This window comes from Mycosarcoma maydis, chromosome 5 (genome assembly GCF_000328475.2).
Source record: "Mycosarcoma maydis chromosome 5, whole genome shotgun sequence".
Lineage (NCBI taxonomy): Eukaryota > Fungi > Basidiomycota > Ustilaginomycetes > Ustilaginales > Mycosarcoma > Mycosarcoma maydis.
The window spans coordinates 256,587-280,607 of NC_026482.1; the positions used below are offsets into that span (position 1 = coordinate 256,587).

The following is a 24,021-nucleotide window of genomic DNA, read 5'->3' on the forward strand; positions in this document are numbered from 1 at the left end:
AGTGACAGTGGCCTTGTCAGAGATCGATGAAACACGACTGCGGGGAGCAGTGATACAGTAGCCAAGGAGTATATGCTGAGATGCTGACTTGGCAAGCCCTTCGATCATGTCGCAAGGCCCAACATTATGCGATGTCGTGCCAGGCCAACGACTCAGTCGAATGGGATCCGACGGACACCTGTTCCAAATGGCTTCTCGCCCAGCATTGTCGAGCTGAAATTGCCTTGTTGGCGTTTCTTCTCTTGCTCCGCCGCTGCAAATGCGCTGGGGATGGGGATGCCGCAGCAGTCACCCCATCCAGCAGCCTGACCCTCACCTGTACCGTGTGCATGTGGCTTTCCTGCTGGATGAATGTGACCATGCGCATCTTCTTCGACGTCTTCTTCCTCGAGCTCACCCGTGGCAGGCTCTGGGAAACGGAGTAAGCTTCCGAAAAAGATGTGCTGGGCAATGGGAAGCTTCTTGAGCACCTCTGCGCGGTACATCTTGATCATGCCTTGGTTGACTTTGCTCCATGATTTCGCGCCTGAAATGTCATCGAGCATAGGCGAATGCCAGCGCAACGAGGCCGTCTTGACCGAGTTGATGAACTGAATGCAGGCCAAGTACATGTACTTTGGTGCGAACTCATCGACGATCTCTGCGTCGTGGATCGCTTTGGGACGGAGATGCCGATGGCTGCTTAGCTGACCGGCACCCCAGAGAAAGGGAAGGAAGTGATAATCGTCGAGTCCCCATACGCCATGACTACCGGCTGGCTCGAGCCAGTACGAGGACTGGATATCGCGCATCACTTGAACGTACGTCCAGAAGATGCGCAGAACAATGCAAGCGCCGTCCTCAGGAAGACGCAGAATGCGCAATTTGCAAAGACAGAGCCTGGGTGTAGGGTGAAGACCAAGCGGCCAAAAAAATAATCCAAGGTCAGAGACAGGACTTTCTTTGATCGATACCACCAATGCAGATTGGCAAGACACTTACAACCAGCAGGCCATGTTGAGCTCCATGCCACTCCCGTAATCGATTCTCTTTTCGTTGCCCCAGCACTCCTGAAAGTAGACGGAAAGTTCGGCGCGGGCCGCTCGTGACCATTCAGAATCGGTCTCGAGGCCCGGAATCATGCGATGAAGACGGTCGGTGTTCTCACGGATCTTGGCGTAGAACGTGCGAAAAGCGGGATTGCCGAAACGGGATGAGCCGATCGAAGCGTCTGGCGGAGTCGACTCGCGCAGAGCGGCCACTTGATCAAGCATTTCGAGGATGGTGCGACATGCCGACGAAATTTGGATCTCTTCGGTCAGCGTCTTTCCCACTACCCTTGTGTTGCAGACGCAAATGAACGCGAGGATCTCGGCGAAAGCTTGTGAGTGCTCGAACCTGGATAGGGATGCGGGCGATACGATGCGTTTGCGCGGTTCTGAAAAGTTGTGATGTTGCAGATCGACAAGTTCGATATCTTCTGCTGAAGCACGTGCCTCTGCGATGCCAGCATCGGCCGGTGTCAAGGAGGTACGAGTCTCTGCACTCCACTCTCGCGAAGGGACGGCACTTGGTGGTTGGCGCAATTTGGAAATGATAGCGTCCTTGACCGATTCTGATACGGTGGCTTGCAGGGCAGCGGGAGGCATCTTGACTTGATAGTGTATGTGGTGTCGGTAAGGACACAGATGTCGAGGCGAAAGACGGTGTAAGAAGCTAATGCTGAGCAGCAAGAAGGAAAGACGGATCCCTTCATCAGGGTCTACATCGCTGCCTCCACTCAGGGCTCAGCTCAAATCACGAATAGCCGCAAGGGTCCTTCTAGCTTCACGCTTCGTGCTCACGGCTCACTCAGGCCTCCAGGCGCAAAATATTCTATGTTAACGTAGGTCAAAATCCCGATTCACGATTCACGATTCACGATTCACGATTTTGTATCAACCTTTGAGTCGTGAGTAGAGAGGACCGAGGAGTGTGAAGCTTCAGCGCTCACTAGCTCTGAAGACTACGCCTCGTGTACCTCTGGAAACGCCCAGGAAGAGGCAATCGTCACAATTCACGATTCTTTGGACAGGCAGCTTCTATGATCGGCGTTGCCTTGATCTCCTCAATGCATATGCAAAGCTCGCGCCAGCACACTGTGAGGTTCTAGATTCGACTCAATGTTCCAAGCATAGGATCTCTGTGTCGTAGCTTTCTCGATCTGTGTCCCAGAACAAGTGTTTCGGGTCGATCAGCTCGTTCGGCTCGTTGATGCGACTTACGACTTGTGCACTGCACTTGCGTGGCAACCATAACTGCGGTATCTACCAGGGTCGACTCCGCCATTACTCGAGATAACTTACTTGGCCTTTTATCCTGCTCGAGATGTGTCTTGTCTTGCGACACTTGTGAGAAATTACACAGCTCCGAACCATGCAGGACGACTGATGCGTTGATTCGTCAAGGTAGACTGTTCGTTGCTGAAACCGCTCCGCTTTCAACCTGAGTTAAGTTATGACAAACAGACCCACACCGCTAACATTGCAAGCGGTCTGATGGTTTGGTTCTGTTTGTCTTCGCTGATCTCAGGATAAAGAGTCCCGATCCTTGATTCCCGATTTTCAATTCCAACGGTCTCGCATGGAGAGTGTGGGTCTCACACATGCATTCCAAAAACAGCGTGGATGTCATCTCGTACGGATCAACACTGAAGTAGTTCGCGTGTGGTTCGAAATCCCAGCGTCCCGCTCCCCTTTGTTTCTCTCGTGTGCCATAAACGCAATCTTTTTCCACCCCCTAATCCTCATCCTCTTCCCCTTTCTTCTTCGACTCGTTCCTCTTTTGTCCCTGTCATTGTCTTCTTTGCTCAACTCGGTCGTTCAGGCAAACACTTCGCAAGCGATCGCGTTCTGGCAACTCGTGCTGCTGAGCTGCTCGATCCTTGCAGTAGGATACCCCATCGCGACATCTCCCCAGAGGCCCAAGTTAAGACGCATTTCATTGATCGCCTTGGCCCTTGACACTGCGCCAGTCGCAAAATCTTAAGCGCGCTACCTCGCCGAAACGAAGCAGCGGCTTTGGATCTCTTTTGGGCACTTCTGCATGCCTATCGACGCCTCTGTTGCAGTCTCATCCCGTCCTCCCTTCTTGCCACGCCTGACGGACAAAGCTACAGCCGATAGAGCATTCAAGCACCTCCACGCGAAGCTGCTTTTGTAGCACGGCTTTGATCTCGCTGTCCACCCGTCTGCAAATCTGTCCGCCAATACCTCTGCACATCGAAGCATTTGGCGCTGCAGCGTCCACACTACCTCGATCGCTAGCTGTGAGCTTGGACCTTTTCCCTTTCGCTGCAGGGTTCTGGCTTGACCAGCTCCGGGTCTCGACAGTCGATACGCTTCATTCTTGGCTCACCTTAGCAACCTTGAAGCACGGCGGCTGCTCAGGCCCTTCTTCTGCTGTACCGCTCAGTCTAGGCGCATAGACCGTCCATCCCTCGCTTCTCGGCTCTGGCGCAGCCACAACTCACCACACACCACTGAGCCGTTCGTAGCTATAAGAAGCCAGCGTTTTTCACCTCCACCATGCCTCTCTCCGACAGCTCCGGAAGCCTGCCTGGCGATTTGGCAACCAGGACCAAACAGCACACCACCAGCCGCATGATGAAGACCACAAGACGTGGCCGTCCCTTTGCCAAGGACACTCACGACTTGTTCGCAACCCTCATAGTCTCGCTCGAGCTCAGCACGCATCGGCAGTACTTCAAGACCTACCACAACTCCTTCACCACCGACGAGGCGGCCGAGAACCTCTCCCATCTCAAGTTTTCACAGTCCAATCGTGTCCCTGATCCTAACGAGCCCAGTCGTGTAGTCACCACCACCACCACCACCACCTTTAGCATGAACCGCGACATGGCCAAAGGCATCTGCCAACACTTCATGGACGCGCGCCTTATCGAAAATGCGGGTGACGCTTCCAACCCAGTCTTCAAGGACAAGGGCGTCTACATGCTCACACCCAAGGGTCTACACATTCTCGAGCGCTTCATCACCAAGAATGGCATCAACGGCGACCATTTACTCAAAGTCTTTTCGTCGCAACCCATCTGCATGAAATTGCTTCACCTCGAGAGGCGTGCCTCGGACGACGAGCTGCTCGTCAATACTGCCGTGCTCCACGTCATTTTCCGACGTTTTGTTGGACGCTCGCCAAACTACGAGACTGCTCCAGGCGCCGGCGCCAAAGCAGACTATCCTGACGCCGGCGTCGATCGCACCTTGGGTATCGAGGTGGCCGATATTCAGGAAAAAGTCAAAGGTCGTGGATATCGAACCGTACAACATACGTTCAACTCCATGAGTGCTCTCGATTGGCTCTGCGACTTCACAACCGTATGCGGCAAAGACGAGGCAGCCGAGATCATGGCACATTTTCAGCGTCTCGACCTTATCCATGTGGTTCTCGACAAGTCTAAGCGCGAGATGGAACCGTACGACGATCGAGATATCATCATTCGTGTCGATGACAGACGTGGCGGCGTCACCGATGGCCATTATCGCTGCCACTCCAAGACTTTGTATGGTGTTACCGAAAAAGGGCGTCAGGTAGCTCGATGGGAAAGCACTGATTCTCCTTCTGTCGTCGCCAGTCCCTCGAGGGATGACATGCCCAAACTAGGCGACGATGCAGCTGCGATGCATTCCAGCAAACAGAGCCAACCTCAAACATCTCGCGACACAGACAGTCCAGGCTCGCAAGATTCTAGACTTGCCCGCAAGCCTTCCATCAAGCTCCACTCGGAGAGCAGCTCGACTCCGGTCACCGCCGGAGCTGCAGGCATCGGCCAGGGATTGCATGACTCTTCCTCCTACAGCAGCAAGGACAGCAATACCAACCGACTCAAGAATATTCTCGAGGAGCCAGCGCTGCGTTCCCTCTTCCGCGAGTTCTTGCGCCAAAACTTCTGCGAAGAGAATCTTAGCTTTTGGCTCGATGTACAAGACTTTAAGCGTCGTTTCCACACCACCTCGAGTGCCGTGGCTGTACAGACGCCGTCCAAAGAGCAGAAGAGCGGTGTTGGCCGCCGACTCGGACGCAGTGTCACTGGCGTTCTGGCAGCGGGCGGGAACAAGGACAAGAGTGAAGACGAGTCTCAGGGCTTGACTGCGATGGAAAGACACCAGCAGGATCTGGTCAGCATGGCCTTTGTCATTTACGACACCTACCTGGCTCCCTCTTCACCTTGCGAGCTGAACATCGACCACAACCTTCGCACGGAACTGATTCTCTATATGAACAAGATCTTGGCCGAAGCGCGGCTGTCGACCAGCTCTTCACAAACCGCATCCCCGAGCGTGTCAACGACGCAGCTCAACGCTAACGTGCCCGGAAGCGAAGCACATGCTGGGCATGCAGGCGAGGCGGCCTCGATTGAGGAGAGGAAAGCTGCCGTCGTCTCGAAACGGCTTCGAATTCCTCTGCATGCCAGTCAGCTGCAGGTCATGGTCAGACTGTACGAGCGCATCCAGGACTACATCTTCAGACTCATGGCCACCGACTCGGTGCCGCGTTTCATCAAGGACGCACGTTTCATTCAGCTCGTCAGATCTGTGGAGGAGTACACCGAAGCTCTCGAGGCAGGACGCATTGATCCGCAGCAAAATGCGGGTCCAGCTGTAGGTCGAGCCGTCTTTGAAGCCATGCAGCTCAAGTCCGCCGATATGATTTCGCAGAAGAGCAACGATGGGCGCCCTTCGGTCGATTCGCGCTCCTCTTTGAGCCCTCAGAAGCCATCATCAAAGGCTGTGGCGGCTATACCAACACACGGCCGCGTTGCTAGTGGAGTGGCGGCGCCTTCTCCTAGCAATCCTTGAAACTCGTGTCTTGAGTTTGTCCGTTCGCTCCAACTTCCTAATCTCCCTTCCGATTCGTGATCTATCGTTGGATTGCTGCTCGAATTGCTGCAACCTGTGTGCAATGTTCTCCTTCTTTCATGACTATTTACGACTTATGCTTTGCGCGTGGCATGGCACGCCACGATCTTGGCTCTCAAATTTCCACCGCTAAACCCACCCTATCGTTACAGTCTCTTGCTAATATCTATTTCATGTCTCATCTCTTGTATTCACTTGTCTTGATCTTCATTGGCTCTCTAATCACATTGTCAAGTTTCAATCGCACTTGCTCCGCCGCTGTGGGCTCTGTGATTTGGAAGCGCTCTCTGGTGTCGACTGCTACGGGGCAGTCTGCAGTTCGGTCTTAGCGGACTTGACTGTGGCGTGCAAGCGTGAAGAGCGGTTGATTTTGTCAAAGCCGAGCCGGGGAGACGAGTGTACTTTTGCGTGGAATTCGTGATTGCTGAAGCGCTGGACGCGGAAGGGCAATCGCGTTGTTTCTACCGGTTGGCTTGATCGTGAGTGTCAGCTGGAAATCGTGGATCATAAATCATGAATGTGAATCACATGAATCGTGAATGGAGCTGGAGCCCCAGAATAATCACAGAATCGTGACGCTGCTGGCGCTCGAACTGCTCTGGCTCGCTGAGATCGGCGCATTCCGTTCGGCCGTTCGGCGTATGGCCAACCGGCTCCACTCTGATCAGCTGTTTCCACCTTCCGACTTGACACCATCTTCTGTGAGCACACTTGTCTAGTCAACTCGCTTCATCGCCTCACTTGAAAGATGGCTGCCACAACCGTAGCTCATGGTGTCAAGACACTCGGCGTCGTGGGTGCAGGCCAGATGGGTCTTGGCATCGCTTACGTTGCCGCCTTGCGTGCGCAGATCCCCTCGGTGCTCCTCTGCGACGCGTCTCCAGCAGCCTTGGAAAAGGGTGTGAGCTTTTTTGAGACGCTACTCAAGAAGGATGTCAGCAAGGGCAAGATTCAACAAGCTGATGCTGACGCTGCACGAGCACGCCTCATCACGGTGGAAAGGTTGGAAGATTTCGCCAGCAAAGGAGGAAACGGTGCCGCTGACATGGTCATCGAGGCAGCAACCGAGAACTTGACGACCAAGCAAAAGATCTTTGGTACGCTTGCATCGAGTTTGCCACTCGAGACTATCCTGGCTACCAACACGAGCAGTATCAGCGTCACCAAGATTGCCGCTAGTGCAGTGGGCGTGCATGTCAAACCTGGTTCGGAAGAGGCTTGGAAGAGCCCTGCTAGAGTGAGTGCAATGTAACCGACTGACGCAACTCAGAGTTTCGGGCTGACACAACTGGCTGACACTGTTGCCCACCGTATTCTGCTTGGCTCTTGCATACACAGGCGTTGGGCATCCACTTCTTCAATCCGGTCCCCGTCATGCCTCTCGTCGAGCTCATTCCGGCTATCCAAACCAGCGCTGATGTAGTGGACCGTTCGCGAGCGTTTGCACAGGCGTGCGGCAAAGAGGTGACCACGTCAAAGGATGTGCCCGGCTTTGTCTCGAATCGTCTGCTCATGCCGTTCATCAACGAAGCCGTCATGGCGCTCGAAAAGGGCATTGCGTCCAAGGAGGACATCGACAAGACTCTGCGTTTGGGTATGAACCATCCCATGGGCCCATTGACACTCGCCGATTTCATTGGCCTCGACACTTGCCTCAGCATCATGGAGACGCTTTACAGGGAAACGGCTGACAGCAAGTACCGACCCGCCGTCCTACTCGGCCGCATGGTCGACGCTGGCTGGTACGGCAAGAAAAGCGGAAAGGTATGTGCAAACTCCTGTTATGCTATTAATTGCCATCTTGTGAGAGCATCGACATTAACATACCACACCTAATTCCTTCTATTCACTTGGTTTCTGCAGGGTTTCTACGACTACGCGGCCAAGTAATCACATTGCACAGAAGCATTCGTACAACTCTCTTTCATGATCAATAGTCCGTTGACAGATGCGCATCAAGTCTTGTCATCATTCGATCTTGCATTGTTGTGACACAGATAGCTGACAACCTAAGTGTATATCAAGAGCATGTGGATAGGAAGAATGCAAGGGCCAATGGTTTGTCAGCATTCCACGTTTTCTGTCCAAACCACGCTTTGATCGAGCTTCCGTTCCCATCTTTCTGCTTCGATGCAGTCCAAGGGCATGATTTCAGAGTATATTAAAGTTGTATGTTGTTGTGATGGGTTCATTGAGACGACCGTCTTGCAGGACAGATCGACCTACCCTTTCTCCTTAGGTGTTGCATCATTAGGTTGCTTCAAGGAAGTAGGGAGGGGGGAGACGTGCGTGTTGTGTCGAACGCCGATCGGTTGTTGCTGTACACTTACCACCCGTGTGAGTTGTTGGTGGAAGAGAGGCAAGATGAACGTTACTCGACCAGGGAGAACAAAAATGCTCGCCAGAACAGAGGTGAGTCGTGAGTCCTCGCTATTCGTGATTATAAAAAAAAAGCCGCGAGTTGCGAGTTGGTTGGAAGAAAAAGAAAGGCAGCTAACACGTGACGAGCCAAGCCGTGAGCGTGAGCCAACCCAACCCACGAGAAACTTCGAGCAACATGAACGGTTTCGTTGCTTATCTGATGGACATGTCTCTCCTGTTCACGTTCACAACTGTACCTCAAAAGCTCCAATGCTAGCTGCGATACATGAACCAACATGACGCACGATCATGCTTAAAGCCTGTGACTAGTTGTGGGCATCATCTAACCCCGGCTTGTGACCCTTGCACGCGAAACGAGAGCCAATCTACCGCATCGTGAACCCCAGTGCTGTCTCATACAGAGTGAATCAAAGACACTTCCACCTATCAGTACAGAACCATATTACTGGAGGCAGTTGTCTGCCTAACCGAGTTTTGCTTCAACTTACCCTTCGATTGCGCTTGCAAGGATCACGTCCCATTCGTACTCCTTGTCGTTCAGTCTTGAGCCTGCCGCGACTGGTGAGCGGTAGGACTCTTCTTCATCGTCGGCAAAAACGTTTCCGTTATGTATCGGAAGTTGCAGTGACAATTTGGATGTCGCGTCTGCCGGATCAGCATCTGTATGTGTTATCTTCTCGGCGAACCAACTCTTGATGGTGCGCGCAAAGTCGGGTGATATTGACCCGCAGTCGTCGGTTTTGTTCGCTACAATCAGTATGGGACGACCTTCTAGGCTTGGATCTATCAACAATTGGGACAAAAGCTTCCAGGATGACTCGCGAGCGTTATATGCTTCAGACCCTGCATCAGGCTCACTAGCTTTGCCTTTGCCCTTGATGTCTCCTTGCTGTTGTTTCTGCTTGTGTGCATCGAGAGCGAGAAAGTGCCGCGCATCCACGACCCAGACAATGGCGTCTGATTCGTCGTAGTACTTGCTCCAAAGCGCGCGCACGGACGCGGAACCGCCCAGATCCCAAAAATGCAAATGCATGTTCGGAAGTGTCACTTCGAGCACATTCTGACCCACAGTTGGGGCGATCTTATTCGGTGGTAGAGCTGTGCGTTGGAGGTAGAGGCTTTTGATCTTTTCCAGAAGACAGGACTTGCCGACGCCTGATGGTCCGACCATCAGCACGTTGAACCGCGCTTTTTTTGTCCATTCGGCATACAGGCCAGTGATGAGGTGATACATGTTGAGCAGCGTCAAGAGCGTCAAGAGCGTCGTACTTCAGATGCGATCCGTCCGAGCTTGGAGCAAGACGCCAAAACTGCTCAGACGACGGGCCTCGCGGGCGTTTGCGTTTGTTGAAAAGGTGAAAGGCGAGGTGGGCAAGCGTTGGAAGCCAAACGATTCACGATTGATTCGTGATTGGCTTCAAGGGTCAAGAGTCGAGAGAGGACCCTGTCTGCGCCTGTTCCATGTTCCATTCGTGATTCACGATTCGTGATTCGTAAGTCGTGATTTTGTGAGTTTTGAAAGCCGAAGCATCCCGATGCAGAGCAAGATTGCTCGAATCGAGCCGATTTCAATTTGATTTGCGCGCTGCCAACGATGCGTGATGCTGGCGCCACAAAAGTCACGCGCAACAGCCACGGTTGAACTTGAGTTGTACGTCGAAGCCAACTTGACTTGCTCTTACCTCGTTATCGTCTCCTTCGCATCCAGACTTCGTTGAAGAAGAACCTCTTCGCTCTAGGGAATCTGACTGCGCTCGTCAGGCAGCAAGCGCTCGGATCCGCCGTCACATAGCATTGTTTGATCGTCCGGTCTCTCTGTCCGCTTATCAAAGGCACTGCAAAGTTGGAGAATGTCGTGTTTCGGCCTCAACGTCGCCTCGAGCTCGCGAAGCGCCATGGCCATGGCGAACTCCAGCGGTAGGCTGACGGCGTCTTCTGTCTGTCGACCTCGTGTAGCGACGATAGCACTGGCAGCGCCTGTGGGGATTCGTGCCTTTATCCGTGACACCGACTCTTCGTGGTCAACGTCGTCATCCTCGTGGACATCTTCACCATCATCTTCAGGTTCTGGTCAACAGTTTGCATCGCAACAACAACACACTGTATCACCGCACCCAGTGCCAGTACGGATGTCGTCCTCTCCCTCTTCCTCATCGACCTCTTCTTCTTCATCAAGCTCCTCTTTCTCATCGCAACCGCCGTTATCGAAGCGCTTCTCCACGACAACTTCGCTCTACGCCCTGCACCACTTCGACACCCAAGCCTTTGCGCAGCGCCTCGAAGCATCAGGTATCTCACGCGAACAAGCCGACGTGCTCACCGAATCACTGCGCGACGTCGTCGATGAAAGCATTACCAATCTAGCCAAAGGTCTCGTTACGCGCGAGGAGGGCGACCAGACCAACTACACACAAAAGGTCGACTTTACCAGGCTCAAGTCGGAGCTGCAGCTACTAGAGAGGAACGATTTTGCGCTCATGAAGAGCGAGAATGAGCGTCTCATGGCCGACGTCGAGAAGCTCAAGCAGAGGTTGCGGGAAGAGATCACAAGGACCACCGCAGGCGTCAGGCTCGATCTTAACCTCGAAAAAGGCCGCATTCGTGACGAGTCGGCCGTGCACGCTCTCAAGATTAAGGAGGTCGACACGCGCATCGAATCCGAAATTGCCGGCCTGCGAACCAGCATCCAAAGCGCCAAGTTCAACGTCTTGCAGGCAAGTCGCCCCCACTCTTTCCGTTTCTACTGTCAAAGTTTCACATGTTCTGACCCACCTGTTTCTCTGATGTTTTGCGATTTGGTCAACAGTACTTGGTCGGTGTGGCAACCGGTGCAGGTGCTTTGCTTTTGGCTTACCTCAGAATGTTCCGATAGACATGAATATACACTCGCTCTCAACCCTATACCTCTGAGGCTGCATGATCTGGCGCACGAATCAGACGGATTACTTGGCCACACACCTTTGAAGGGGCTTGGTCAGATTCTATTGCACTGCGCATCTATTTGGGCTCTGCGGACGCACCTGCGCGCAGCGACATGGTCGCCTTGGCGAGTGGAACAGTGCACGTTGTGATGGAGGATCCATCTTTCTGCAGGCCCAGAACAGGGCTCACCGTATCGGCTTGGCGCTTTTGATGCGAGATGTGCGCTTGCATCAGAGACGACTTTTGACCCTTGCCTGCAATCCAACCGCGTTCGGAAGCCGCGATGAACAAGTTCGGAAGAGCCATGACCTGGTGCTTACCACCCTGCTTGACTTCACGCGCCTTGCGCAGATCTTCGTTCCACGCTGGCAGAGAGAGGAACAGGAATCGCGGTGTGAGCCACACGCTTGGATCCGGACCAGGAATCTCGATCGAAGTCGGGTTGAGCAGCTTGACTTCGGCTTTGACCTGCTCGGCGTGTTTGTTTGAACGCAAGACGAACGCCGGATCAACTTGGTAGAATTGAGCATATGTCTTCATGGTACCTTGGGGCTGGCCTGGTCCTGGACCGAGTTCGATTTGCGTGTCGATGGAAAGCGTACCACGTGACGGATGTCCTGAAAGGATCTGTGCAAGCAGAAGTGGCTCAGGCTGAGCAGATCCGTCATTTGAGCCTGGCTCAGAGTAGATGGCGATGAAAAAGTCCTCCTCTTTCTTGACCTTGGACGCGATCTGCCTGGCTTGCTGTTGAGACATCTTATCCGCACCCTTTTGCGCATCTATGCTCTTGAGCTTGCCCGTACCAAGATCCAGCGGATGCTCTCGCGTTTGAATGTCTCTCAAAAACTGCTGCGCCGCATTGGCGCCGTCCAGGCTCGAGACGATGTTGCCCTGCGCCGCTGTGATCTCGCGCCGCGGTCCGAAAGGCTGTAGACCTTGGAAGTCGGTCCTAACACTGGGGATCGGAAGGCGGTCCGCTTCAGCCGCGTCGTTGCTCGCTACAAGCGCTACGCCTACAGCACCGTTGGTATGGATACTGCTGTAGGGCTGTACGCCGGCTGGGCCACCTTGTGGAAGCGAAATGAGAAGTGTCTGATCACGCCCAGTCTCGAATGGTGTCGGTGGAGCAGTGAGACCAAGAACTGAGCTGGCAGGGAACTGGGTTGCAAGACCCTCCATTAGTCCGTGTGGTGAGGTATCAGTGAAAAAGATGAAAGACACGGCTGCTGCAGGGCTGAGCTGCTCTAGACCTTCGGGTACTTTACCCTCGAGATTCTCGCGACCCCAGATGTCACGCCAATCGCGGCTTCCTCCGGGCAGAGCACCATTTCCGTCGTCCAACAGGTCGGCTCTGCGTTCAGCACCTTGCTGCCATGAAGGCTTGCGGTCCATCCATCGACCCACAGCCACCTCTGCTCGCCCCGGGATCGTCGACCTAAAAGGAACAGCGTTGACGCCTGGAAGTAAGGACAATGCGACAGAATACAACCTAGGTGTAGCGATGCGCGGCGAGCCAGGCTCGATAGCATTGTCTGGGATCAACGACGCCGGAAGCGATGAGGACAGAATTCCTACCCTGGCGATCCTTGAGGCTGCATCGCCGGTCGAGTTGTCTGCTTTGATCTCCTCTGCTTCAGCCGCGGCGATCTGCGCGGCCGTCATGTCTTTTTGTCTCTCCTTGTTCTGTGGTGTGATGCTACCTGCCGGATCTGGACCCCGCAAAATCGACACAGCCTCGCTGAGATACTCGGGCGGCAGATCCTTACTCAAAGCGTATATCAGAACATGGTCATGCTGACCCTTCTTTGACGGCGCGTTTGCGCAGGGCGCTGGACCGAGCCTCGACGTGAGCGATGTCATGCTTTGCAATGTAGACCGCAAGGCGATCAGTAACCCTTGGGGTGTCTCGGAAAACAAGGTCAAAGTCTGCGCCGTCGCGAGAGGCTGCTTGCGCTGTCTTTGATACTGACCAGGTTTGCCGTTCGATCCTGAATCTGAATCTGCCGCTTTGGCGTAACTTCGCCGCTGTAAGCCATTGTACGTGGATTGGCGAGCGGGTATCCAGGTGAAACTGGCGAGCTTCGTATTAGTTGTCCGTGCAACCGAGGTAAGCATCGTGTATCTGCAGTCTTGGAGGTCCTCTTCGAGATTGCTGGCTGAAAAGCGTTAAGGACAAAGAGGTGGACGAAAGGGTGTAGGCTCGTGGTGCCCTTTGGGTGTCGAAGTTGATACCAAATACACTTGGGCAGCAGTTTCCCTTCTTGACGAGCTTCAGAAGAAAGTGGAGCAGTCACAGAGTTGATTGGAAATCCTGACGTTCTTGCTGAGCTCAGCTGCGACGTTGGACCCTTAAAAGCTAAAACGCCTCGACTGGGTAACAAATCTCATCGGGCAGCGGAACCCAAAGCCCGATGCATCTGGGTTGCGAAGAAACAGGGTTTCGCACGGACGCGTGCCTGTAACACGTTTGTCAAATCTCTCCACCTTGAAATTGCCATACCCTTTCCTCCATCCTCCAGACATACGGCGTTTTGGTCTTTCACACACTCCGCAAGTACCCTCAACGATGTCGACTACCGCTTCCGTGAGAGTATCACCGCTTGCTTATAAGAAGCTAATCCTGCACACAGCAAAGTATCCCACCGCACGTGTACTCGGCTTTCTCGTCGCCGAATCCACCTCTTCGCAAAGCATCGACATTGTTGACTCGATCCCACTCTCGCATCACTGGACAGCTCTCGCACCAATGGCAGAAGTAGCCCTCGCCCTCGCTTCATCGTATGCCTCGTCAAAAAACCTTGCGATTGTTGGCCTATACGAAGCACCCGAGCTCATTGCTGAACGAGACCCTTCTGCACAGGCGAGCAAGCTTGCGGAGAAGATCGCCAGTCTCTCGAACAAGGCGGAAGCGCTACTCTTGCTGGTCAATAATGCGACGCTGCTCAAGCCTGATCATCACTCTTTGAGCGGCTACTCAGTGGCAGCGACAAGCGGCAAGGGTGAGGCAAAACCGAAGGCGCTACCTGGATCGGCTGTAGCGTTGCAAGACCCGAGAAAGGCGGCAGAGCTCGAAAGTGCGGTGCGAAACGACAGCACGTGGGACAAGATTGTTGATTTTGACGGTGAGTACTGCAAAGACTCGATCAAAAGCGGTAATATGGACTACAATACTAAACTTTGATCTTCTGTCACACTCGATACTACACAGACCATCTCGAAGATCCTTCGCTCGACTGGCTGCATAACCCAGCGATCACAGTATAGGCCGCTCCCTCGCACTCTGATCACCCACTCTTTGTACATCTCTGATAATCCTGCATGCAACGTCTGCAATGCCCGACGCGCTTCCACGAATCTTGAAACGCACGACTGAGTTCCGAGTTCGATCTCTGGCTGCTTTGATACAAGAGGTGCACGCTGATACACATAGCTACTTGGTGCGGTTCTTAGCAAAAGCGTCCTTGACAGGCATGCCGGCCTTGATGTCGTACATGCACTTTTCGTCTTCGCGTCTACCCTTTTCAGCCAAGCTGATCACGTCTTCTGCCACGCTCGGCGGTACGATCATGACACCGTCGATATCGGCGAGCACAAAGTCACCTGGACTGACTGTGACGCTTGGCGTCTTGGGGTTCCTGACTGCATCTTCATGTTTTGCGTCTTGGGTCGATGGATCCGAGATGGTGATGGGCACTTGGAGCTCGGATGGCCTAGTGAACGGGCTTTGGCCCTGGGTCGAATGGCCTCTTGCAAACACGGCAAAGTTGGCGTCTCTGTGTTCGACAAGATCCCTGCACCTTGCGTCGAGCACAACGCCTTTGAGATCAAGTTGCTGCGCTCGCGCTGTCATCAACCCACCCCACACGGCAGATCGCGTCAACGAAGGCGCCGTCACCACCATCACATGCCCCGGATACGCCTCGGCCGCATCCACAAAGTGTCGCCCCGGCTTCGGCGCTTCGGTATCCTGCTGCGATACCATCTTGACCGTATACGCCGGCCCACAAATACGCACATCTGCCGAAGCAAGATAGCTCGGAGAGTACATCTCAATACCCGGCAAATACCCCCCTTGCTTTACATTGAGCTTTAGCATCGCATCTGACACCTTTCCAGTCCACATCAGAAGAGAGAGACAGAGAGAGAGAGAGAGAGAGAGAAGCAATCAAGTTAGAAAAAAAACATGTCAGCACAATCCTCGCCTCACGCCGGTGCATCGGAATATGTTTCATTATGCGCATTTGGATGATTGTTGAGCGAGAGCGACTGACGCAGAATCAATGTCGCCAATATGTATACATTTGTCATGATTTCATATGTAGAGGAGAAGGAATCAGGAAAGGGACTTGCTCACCTCGCAAGTGGACAGCTGCGCAAGCCTTGCCAGCGTCGATGCGGCTTGGTTGTTGACAACGCTGACTCCGGACGAAGAGGAAAGCTGCGTGCCCTTGGGAACACACATGATGGGCGCGAGCGTCTTACTTCCTGCAGGAGTCTGGATCGAAGATCCCGACGGCTTGGACTCGGTCTTACTGGCAGCACCATCGCCGCGTGGGACAGCCGCAACAGGGACCACCTTACCGGTCACCGTGGCTGGAGCTGCAAAATTCTTGCTGGAGGCGGCGCTGCCATGGTCGTGGTTGTGGTTGGAATCCTTACTCTTGCTCTTGCTGGGCTGGGCGAGGCCACCGAGAACAAAGCCACCAGCAACAATGCCGGCGAGCACAAAGGCACCCGTGCGTTCCTGGTCATTCAAAGGTCGGTTGGTGCTCTTGCGAGAAGAGGATGAGTTGCTAGAAGAAGAGGATGAAGATGAGGACGAAGAAGGGTCGATTCCAGTTGCCGAAACGAAAGCACCCTTTGCCTGCTGCGCGACGCTGCTAAAAGCGTCCTTGGCAGCATCTACGCTCTTGTTGATACTCGAAAGAGCCGATTCGGAGCTGCTGCCGCTCGAACCGGAGAAAGACTCGAGGTCGGCGAGGATCTCGGAGAGGACGCCCTTGCGCTTGTCCTGCTCGGCGCTATCGGACACAGCATGGTCCGACATGTCTGAGGCATGCGAGATGGCCGAGCTAGCCGAGACGCTGATGGCCTTGGGCACGAAGGGTGACGATTCGGTCTGCTGCATGGGCTGACGCAGGTGCGGCGAAGTGTAGGAAGTTACGATAGGGATCTCAGCGCCGGGAACCGGAGGGTCGGGGTAGTAAGGGATCTGAATGTTGAAGGTCTCTTTAGCGTGAGGCGCCTTCTGAGGAGGCAGACCGGGTGGCGTCGTCTTCTTGGCAGGTTCGTCTTCAGCCTGCCACGGCGATGCTTTGGCCGTGGTGCCGTCGGCAAGGCCATCGGCAGCTGCGTTGTGAACAGACCCAGCCTCGAGGTTGGCAGGAGTCTCGGACTCCTTCATACTGCCGAGCGGCTTCTTGCCAGTGCCGACAATGGCGTTGGCAGTCTCATCATCAACAGTGGGACCCTTGAGTCCATCGGAGGTAGGAGCAGGTGGGGTGCCCTTGTTCGCGGCGGTACCAGACTGCGAGGTTGGCGATGGCGGAGCGGTGCCTTGCTTCTTCTTTGCGTCGTTCTCTGGATTGCGCAGGGAAGCCAGCGTCGACTTTTTGCGGAGCTGAGGACGAGCGCCGAGAACAGACTCCATGTTGGCGGTGCTTCCGTTGATGAAAGCGTCATGGTCTACGAGGCGCTTGATGAGATCTTCCTTGCGACCCGTGTAAGCGAGGCCGCGCGACTTGAGCTCTGCTTTAAGCTCGGCCATCTTCTTGGTTTCGTAGGCATCTCGAGTGCTGCTGAGGAGGACAGATGAGACGAGGCCTCGCGATTGCTGGAGCAGTTGGTACTGATACGAGAGGACGGCAGCCGAAGTGGCAGCAGCGGCGGATTGAGGACCAGGCGACAGAGGTCGGAGGACAGGCTCCCTGAGGGTGCGGCTGGCAATTCGTCGCAGCATTGTTGCAATTCCAGTAAGATCGGACGTGATATGTAGATATAGACTTTCGCTGGGATAAGAATGACGACCGCGATGGAGCAGCGACAGGGAGACCGTAGGAAGCCAGCGATCAAAGGGAAGAAAAGGTGGAGGCAGAGACGGAGGCGCTCGGTTGAACGATGATAACGAGTAGTTTTGGAAGCAAGCTGCACGTTGTGCTGCGACTCGTGACTGTATTCACGATTCGGATTAAGCAGGAGGAACACAAAGGAGAGATTTCAAAGTTCCAATTGATTTCGCTCCTCCACTCCGCCTCACTTTCCGGCCGTGTTTACTTGTTTATTTCTGAGTGGCTATTCACGATTTCACGAATCGTCCCCTCTCTCTAAGATCACAAAAACAAAAGCTTGAACGTGACTGGTGTTCGCTACCTTAACGAATCTCGAGTCCAAATCGTAAGTCCAAAGGGTGAATTTGAACCGTGAATGGAACTGGCTATTTTTATAAGAGGCGCCGTCACTCCCTATAGTCACACTTTCGCATCCACCTGTCACATGTGTGGGGAGGATGCTATGCACTTTGACATGTTGTTATATATAATGACCATCTTGATGCATCGCTCGGTCAACATCCGATGTTGAACACACGCAACAGCAGGGAACAAAAACATACACACATTCCTGACTGATCGGAGCGTGACAGTAACAGCGATCAATTACGATGAAAAGCATTTGGAATCACCTGGATTTTGGGGAACCGCAGAGGAGGAAGCCTAATGTAAGCTTCCATCGTCTACTGCGTCTACCGCGAGGCGAGCTTAGGAGTTGATGACGGCAGGACAATTTTCGCCTCTTCCTGCAATGTGGACGTTGAAGTACGTGCCTGTGTGATCATCCAGTTCATAGTGGAAGGGGCTGACCGAATCGATGCAGTTCTGGTTCTCCTGACCGGGACAGGTGACGGCGGTGTTGGAGTTGGACGGGTTGATCCAGATCTCACCCTGCGAATGCTTGTAGTCGAGCGCTGGAGGTAGACGAGGTACGGGATCATGTCCATTGTTGATGTGTACAAACCCGGGCAGGTTGGCGTCGACGGCATTGGCAAATGCCTGGTCACCGGTTCTTGGCTGACCAAAGACGATCGACCTGACCGAGTTCGACGGCAACTGCTTCTTGAGATAGAGCGCATCGAGCAGCGAGATGGCAGCGCCGAGCGAGTGACCGACAGTCAAGACGCGAGAACCGGGATGCGAGGCAAGCGCTGACTTGACCTGTGCCAGCACAGAGTCGGCTGTACGCAGCCACGTGTCCTGGAAGCCTCCGTGAACCTCGACGTTGCCAAGGTAGGACAGCCGCGAGTTGATCGGGTCTTGTCCAAAGTCGGCATCGTTGAGGATCGAAGAGAAGGACGACGTGTTGGTGCCCTGATGCGAGACGATGACACCTTGGCTAGGCGAGTAAGCTACAAACACCATGGGCGTGGATCGACCATCGCCCGCGGTCCAGAGCAGCGTAGCGTCGCCGACTTTGGCTCCCACAGGCTGACCGCAGTAGGCTGCTTGTGCAAGTTGGGCAGGGAAAGTATATTGCTGATAGTTGGAGAGCGGAGAGGGAGCCGCGGTACTACCGCGCTCGGCGAGACGCTCTGTGTCTCTGGCTTGAATAGATCGTTGCACGCCCGCCGGGTAATTGAGAGCATCCACATTGAGAGGCGTAGCCACAATGCTCGATGCTGACAAGGCGGCTGCGGTCACAGCAGAGGCTACTTGGAGGAATTTCATCCTGTGAATGCCGAAAGTTGTAGTGAAGGGTGGTTAAGAAGATCAAATCGGAGAGGTTGGCTAAAAAAGGGGGAGACGATCTACGCCTAGCACACCTGACAAGTCGATGCTCAGACAAGTGAAAGGCAAGGGGAAGGGGATACCTCTTCATCTTGCCAGTGAGCTTGGACCTGTTCACGATTATATCCATTTCGAGAGGTGTATGCCCTTCGTGGTCTTAGACGTGCGACGCGGCGCTTTACTTCACCGAGAATCAGGGCAAGGAACCATGCTGAGGCACAAACGTGAGGGCCAAAATGGGCAACGTTCGGAAGGAAGCGAGGTAAGCGAGCAAGAACCACGTTCAATCACGAATGGATAGCGCTGAACGAATTGCATGTCAAGCGTGTTAGAGGTGCTTGGTAGCGAGCGCCGCCGCCTCATGGAAGCGACATTCCTGCTGGAAATCTGGGCACGGTGAGGTGCGGAAGGGGCATCTGGAAACGACCTGAGCCTCAGCCAACTCGCATCGTGTTGGAGCAAGGCATGCAAATCGGAATTTTGTGTTGGCGCTATTCGACGAGACACTCACGACTCACCGAGTGCCCAATTTCATTCGTGATTTGTGTAACTTTTTTGTTTGCCGTGTCGTCGCTGCTGAGGGCGAAGCGAGGGTCCAACGTGTACTCGTTACTGTACAGTCGTGAGTACTGTAAAGATTTCAAAATTGCATAATAACAGGGTCCGCCTGCTCAAAGTACCCTCCTCCGTCGTCGATTCGGCGTAAGTTCACTATGTGACTGATCAGCGTTGAACCTCGCATGTCGTCTCTGGTTGTCTATTTGGACCACTTCAAATACATGTCGATCCACGCCACCTCAGCCACCAGGTTGGCTTCTCCAGCGTCCTGTGAGCGAATGCCACCATCTGACAGCGCCCTCATAGCTGACAACAGACTGGGTCGCTCTCTCACACCTGTGCAACAGCCGAAGCCCTTAAAAAAGGAGAAGCGTTTGCGGACCATTGCGGACGACGGAAGCCCATCCGCCGCTTGCACTTCGCTTCGAGAGCTGATCAAGCTTCGGCAACACACAACAAGTTTGGTCGAAGTCACCTCTCTCCTGGCAACAGATGCTTGACTCGATCATGGGGTAGCAAGTGTCGAAGACTCGGAAGAGGAGATTCCGAACGAGCGGAGCTCCTTTTTGATATGCGCTCAGCTGCGATGTAGGTCGGAAGGCGTCGCTTCGCAAAGGTTTGTTAATACTTCGCTGTGCGGTAGAGTGACAAGTCGTGGACGAGATCAGAGTTGAACGAATTTGCATGATTCCTGCGTTCGCTAACAGCCAGATTGCCGAGAGCATAGCTTGGACACCATGTCGGGAAGCAACGGTCCGAGCCCGACTTCCGAGCCCATGCTCATGACTTGCTGGTCAAGTGCCACGATTTGTCAGGATATGTGTCATACAGGAGAAGCCGCACAGAGCTACCAGGTTGGCTTTGTCAAACTCAGAGCCGTGCTCAATCACTTCTTCCGATGCCAAATCTGGGCAGTCGTCTCTTCACAAGCAGCGTAACCCTCGCCCCTTTGTTTTTTCCCCTTCTTTCTGAGAACTTTGGTTAACTGGTTGTATAGTACTATAAGCTTGCAAAGAAATACAAGTACAAATGTGAATGCATGTTATGCGGGGCGAAGACAGAAAAGTCGACGGAATATACTCAAGAGCCACATAGTAACAGAGCAACGGAGGTGTACGCGGTGCATCTTCAGTTCTTGCCTATTCCATCACCAGGCCAGTCGATCACATCGATGCTGATCAAGATGGCCACAACTATCAGCACTACAACAAACAGGCTGCTGAGCAGCATCCAGCCACCTTCAGCCCAGGTCAACGGCTCAAATCCGACCGCACCTCCGTAGCCGCCTATCCCCACGCTGCCTTGCAGCGAATTGTAGCCCAAATGTCGATCCCCGGAGGCGAAATAGCCCGGTTGACCTGCATCATCTTCAGCATCAGGGTAGAGGAGCTGCTCGCGGTCTTCGTCAAAGGCGCCCAACTCCGTGTGGTAGTCGTCCTCCTCTCCACCGTGGCCAGCGCTGTAGTTTGATTTGTGACCAGTAGAGACCTTTGGTGAGCGGAAAAAGTCGAGCGAGTCATCGCGAGAGTCGGCCGGAGGTGTGGCAATAGCGTTTGCCGCTCCTTCCTCGTAGGCAGGAACAGTGTCGTTGCTCTTCGACTTATTCCAAGGCATCGAATTGGTCCCCATCTGCAATAGCCGGCCGGCACGCGAGATGCTGAAAGAGCTTGATCCTGCTTGCTGTCTTGACTCGAGATCGATGTCAAATAAAGGTGGATGTCCATTCTGATATTTGTCACTGTCACCACCTTCGTCCCATGCTTTTCCCTTGCCTTTGCGCATGCTCTGGGAAGACGATGACGGTGTGCACTCAGCCAAAGTGCCTTCGAACGAGACATCAACTTTGCCGTTCGTGAGCTGCGAAAGCGCGAACGCTTCGGTTGTATCCTTGTCTACACCGAGGACCCGACGGCTGTGTGCTATGCCGCGCCTTGAGCCGGCGCCGGCTGACATTGACATCCTTGGCGACATTGCAGCTTGCACTGAGCTGTTGGACAGGGCTAAGATTTCGCCCCCATCCTTTCCACCCTGAAAGCTGTTGCTAGCGACTCGCGTGAGGTTGGTCCTGCTGCTGCTCGGAAAGGCCACACCACTAAGAACCGGTCCGTGTGTCGGGTTTGCGGGCGATCCTTGATCTAGACTAGCATCCGGAGAAGCTGGAATGAACTGTGTGATGGTAGAGCGAACGCCAGGATTAGGTGAGGTTGCATTTGGACTCGGTGCTCGAGGCAGTATCTTCTGCGGCAGCACTGTTTGCAATGTGATAGCCATCGTAGGCCAACGCTGAGCTTTTTCACCAGAAAAGAGCTGAAACAACTCCTCGATCGTTGATCCGCCTTACGACGCGTCGGATTAAAAGGTTTATACGGGGCTGCCTCCGCCAGCCATGCTTTCCGTTGCCGCAGCGAGCGCAAAGCAATGGTAGATCACGACTGCTCCTAGGTTGCTTGGAAGGTAGCCTAAGGCTGCTGCTGCTTGCTAGATGCACCTGGTCTTGACGACTGTGAGTGCTTTGTCGACAGCTCCTACTACTTGAAGAGCTGTGAAGGACCGAAAATGGCTCCCTTGAAGTTACTGTGACGATGCGACGGTGGGTTGTGATCATAACGAAGGTTGAGCTTGCTGAAACGAGCTTGTTCGGCTTTCGGAAGAACCGTTGAAATCAGCAAGCACGCATGCACCCTGCAAATCGTGAATGTCTTTCTCAGCTGAGCACAAGCAGAGTCGCAAGCACCAAGGCTAACGCGTGCTGGTAGTTCCGTGCCTCCTTCGGCAGCTCGGCATCCCACTCATGACTAAAGACCTCGTCGCGAAAAAGGCTTGGCAACTTTTGTTCATTGTTACACCGTCAAGCGGATCTTTGCAGGCATTTTCGACCAAAGCACAAAAAGCGTGAAGCACATCGACCGTGAACGTCGGAAAGCACACCGCGGAGAAAGCCCGGCTATTCATATTCACGATTCACGATTGTGACCTTGCGCCCCACATAAGACTACAAAACGCACTCATGAAGCCAAGCTGGTGAAGTTTCCAATCTATCACCATCACGTCCGTCTGATATCATGTCGGTCCCAACGCCTCTGTCATATACATACAAGACGTTCGTCAACACCGACGGCCAACAAACCTCCATCCCCGTCGATGTCTACCTTCCCGAGAATCGCGGTCAGACCAAGCTGACACCCGTCGTCTGGGTGCACACGGGCGGATTCTTGCAGGGAACGCGCAAGTTCGTACCTCCACACTTTCTGAGAGCACTTGCAAAGCACAACTTGGCCCTCGTAGCGCCAGACTTCCGCCTTTGTCCACAAGTATCGATCCTAGAGGTGCTTGAGGACGTGGCGGACAGTATTCGATGGACCCTAGACCCCGAAGCGCGCGCTGCTTCCGGTTTCAAGTCAGAAGATGTCTCTTCTGACAAGTATATCCTTGGTGGGTCAAGCGCTGGTGGATGGCCTGCACTGCTTCTTGGTCTAGGGCTGCACAAAGAGGCAACGCGCATTCCTCAACTTCCTAGCGCCGTCTTTGCCATCTACGCCATCACCACCGTCACCAAGGAGCTAGCGCCGTTCTTCTTCGAGCCTCAAAGGCCTCTGTCGTGGGCTGTTGATGGCAAGCTCATTGAGAAGGAGCCGCTCGAGAGGGAGGGTCACCTTCACAAGTGCCTCGATGCTCAACATCAACTGCTCAAATCTTCCTCGATCAAGGTGCGCACCGAGGCACCTCCTGCCAGCAACCCGACTCGGGCGGCACTCTACAACTTCGCTCGGCAGGAAGGTATCTATCCCAGCCTTATCCTGCAAGACGCCTCAGAGTCGGGGCTGATTTGCACAGCCACGTTGATCAAGACCGCGTCCAAACGAGTAACGCCGCCGGTGCTGATCGCATACGGCGATTCTGACCCCAAAGTGCCGCACTCGCAGTCGTTACACGTCGTTGATGCGCTCAGGTCGGTCGGCTACGACGACAGGTCGCTGCTCGTAATCGAGGAAAAGGGTGCTGATCATCTCTTTGACATGGAGCCAGAGAAGGAGATCGAGGGTATGTGGGACTGGCTGGCCACGCAGCTATGAATTTGAACTATTTCGAGGCTGTAAAGGATGTCGAGAGTGCCCAGAAGGCAAGATGCTCAATATATAGAGTCTCCAACTACGATTGTGAATGGATCATGTGAGGTTGAAGAATCGAGCTGAGACGTCTCTGCGGAGATCTTTTCTCTCATTCGTGCTTCCCCCACACGGGACGGATTTGTGCTGAGTTGAGACAGCTTTTCTGCCACGCCCACGTCGAAAACCAAAACAGCAACACAGCTCAGCCAGCCTGCGGAAACACCCCGCAGCGTACCACAAAGCCCGCTTGATCGGAGACGCTGTTGTCCGTTTGGCCCCATCTGCCGCTAGCATTTCATGCCTCTCCGCAAAACAGCAAAGACCGAAGAAAACTGGTGACTAGATCGGCGAAATTGACGTCGCTCGGTTTGAATC

The 24,021-nt window shown here is 53.9% G+C and overlaps 13 protein-coding genes across 13 annotated transcripts; 6 read left to right on the forward strand and 7 right to left on the reverse strand.

Moving 5' to 3' along the window:
• Nucleotides 1–152: 152 nt before the first annotated feature.
• UMAG_02103 (putative peptidylprolyl isomerase) lies at nucleotides 153–1,628 on the reverse strand (the record flags this gene model as incomplete). The annotated part of the gene is made up of 2 exons (XM_011390166.1): nucleotides 153–879; nucleotides 982–1,628. 2 exons carry the CDS (start codon nucleotides 1,626–1,628, stop codon nucleotides 153–155), a joined length of 1,374 nt encoding a protein of 457 aa, XP_011388468.1.
• A 1,917-nt stretch (nucleotides 1,629–3,545) lies between these two features.
• UMAG_02104 (putative G-protein signaling regulator) lies at nucleotides 3,546–5,837 on the forward strand (the record flags this gene model as incomplete). The annotated part of the gene is made up of 1 exon (XM_011390167.1): nucleotides 3,546–5,837. The coding sequence occupies one exon, from the start codon at nucleotides 3,546–3,548 to the stop codon at nucleotides 5,835–5,837; it is 2,292 nt and encodes a 763-aa protein (XP_011388469.1).
• An 808-nt stretch (nucleotides 5,838–6,645) lies between these two features.
• Nucleotides 6,646–7,787, forward strand: UMAG_02105 (putative 3-hydroxybutyryl-CoA dehydrogenase; the record flags this gene model as incomplete). The annotated part of the gene is made up of 3 exons (XM_011390168.1): nucleotides 6,646–7,134; nucleotides 7,236–7,661; nucleotides 7,761–7,787. The coding sequence occupies 3 exons, from the start codon at nucleotides 6,646–6,648 to the stop codon at nucleotides 7,785–7,787; spliced, it is 942 nt and encodes a 313-aa protein (XP_011388470.1).
• An 810-nt stretch (nucleotides 7,788–8,597) lies between these two features.
• On the reverse strand, nucleotides 8,598–9,513 carry UMAG_11469 (uncharacterized protein; the record flags this gene model as incomplete). Its single annotated transcript, XM_011390568.1, has 2 exons — nucleotides 8,598–8,667; nucleotides 8,768–9,513. 2 exons carry the CDS (start codon nucleotides 9,511–9,513, stop codon nucleotides 8,598–8,600), a joined length of 816 nt encoding a protein of 271 aa, XP_011388870.1.
• A 616-nt stretch (nucleotides 9,514–10,129) lies between these two features.
• Nucleotides 10,130–11,151, forward strand: UMAG_02107 (uncharacterized protein; the record flags this gene model as incomplete). The annotated part of the gene is made up of 2 exons (XM_011390169.1): nucleotides 10,130–10,993; nucleotides 11,086–11,151. 2 exons carry the CDS (start codon nucleotides 10,130–10,132, stop codon nucleotides 11,149–11,151), a joined length of 930 nt encoding a protein of 309 aa, XP_011388471.1.
• Nucleotides 11,152–11,276: 125 nt separating this feature from the next.
• On the reverse strand, nucleotides 11,277–13,316 carry UMAG_02108 (uncharacterized protein; the record flags this gene model as incomplete). The annotated part of the gene is made up of 1 exon (XM_011390170.1): nucleotides 11,277–13,316. The coding sequence occupies one exon, from the start codon at nucleotides 13,314–13,316 to the stop codon at nucleotides 11,277–11,279; it is 2,040 nt and encodes a 679-aa protein (XP_011388472.1).
• A 451-nt stretch (nucleotides 13,317–13,767) lies between these two features.
• On the forward strand, nucleotides 13,768–14,465 carry UMAG_11470 (uncharacterized protein; the record flags this gene model as incomplete). The annotated part of the gene is made up of 2 exons (XM_011390569.1): nucleotides 13,768–14,323; nucleotides 14,410–14,465. 2 exons carry the CDS (start codon nucleotides 13,768–13,770, stop codon nucleotides 14,463–14,465), a joined length of 612 nt encoding a protein of 203 aa, XP_011388871.1.
• Nucleotides 14,466–14,631: 166 nt separating this feature from the next.
• Nucleotides 14,632–15,249, reverse strand: UMAG_11471 (bifunctional 4-hydroxy-4-methyl-2-oxoglutarate aldolase/oxaloacetate decarboxylase; the record flags this gene model as incomplete). The annotated part of the gene is made up of 1 exon (XM_011390570.1): nucleotides 14,632–15,249. The coding sequence occupies one exon, from the start codon at nucleotides 15,247–15,249 to the stop codon at nucleotides 14,632–14,634; it is 618 nt and encodes a 205-aa protein (XP_011388872.1).
• Nucleotides 15,250–15,534: 285 nt separating this feature from the next.
• UMAG_11472 (uncharacterized protein) lies at nucleotides 15,535–17,160 on the reverse strand (the record flags this gene model as incomplete). The annotated part of the gene is made up of 1 exon (XM_011390571.1): nucleotides 15,535–17,160. The coding sequence occupies one exon, from the start codon at nucleotides 17,158–17,160 to the stop codon at nucleotides 15,535–15,537; it is 1,626 nt and encodes a 541-aa protein (XP_011388873.1).
• A 796-nt stretch (nucleotides 17,161–17,956) lies between these two features.
• Nucleotides 17,957–18,919, reverse strand: UMAG_02111 (uncharacterized protein; the record flags this gene model as incomplete). The annotated part of the gene is made up of 1 exon (XM_011390171.1): nucleotides 17,957–18,919. One exon carries the CDS (start codon nucleotides 18,917–18,919, stop codon nucleotides 17,957–17,959), a length of 963 nt encoding a protein of 320 aa, XP_011388473.1.
• A 296-nt stretch (nucleotides 18,920–19,215) lies between these two features.
• UMAG_02112 (uncharacterized protein) lies at nucleotides 19,216–20,037 on the forward strand (the record flags this gene model as incomplete). The annotated part of the gene is made up of 3 exons (XM_011390172.1): nucleotides 19,216–19,241; nucleotides 19,640–19,681; nucleotides 19,707–20,037. 3 exons carry the CDS (start codon nucleotides 19,216–19,218, stop codon nucleotides 20,035–20,037), a joined length of 399 nt encoding a protein of 132 aa, XP_011388474.1.
• A 628-nt stretch (nucleotides 20,038–20,665) lies between these two features.
• UMAG_02113 (uncharacterized protein) lies at nucleotides 20,666–21,808 on the reverse strand (the record flags this gene model as incomplete). Its single annotated transcript, XM_011390173.1, has 1 exon — nucleotides 20,666–21,808. The coding sequence occupies one exon, from the start codon at nucleotides 21,806–21,808 to the stop codon at nucleotides 20,666–20,668; it is 1,143 nt and encodes a 380-aa protein (XP_011388475.1).
• A 791-nt stretch (nucleotides 21,809–22,599) lies between these two features.
• Nucleotides 22,600–23,610, forward strand: UMAG_02114 (uncharacterized protein; the record flags this gene model as incomplete). The annotated part of the gene is made up of 1 exon (XM_011390174.1): nucleotides 22,600–23,610. One exon carries the CDS (start codon nucleotides 22,600–22,602, stop codon nucleotides 23,608–23,610), a length of 1,011 nt encoding a protein of 336 aa, XP_011388476.1.
• Nucleotides 23,611–24,021: the final 411 nt, after the last annotated feature.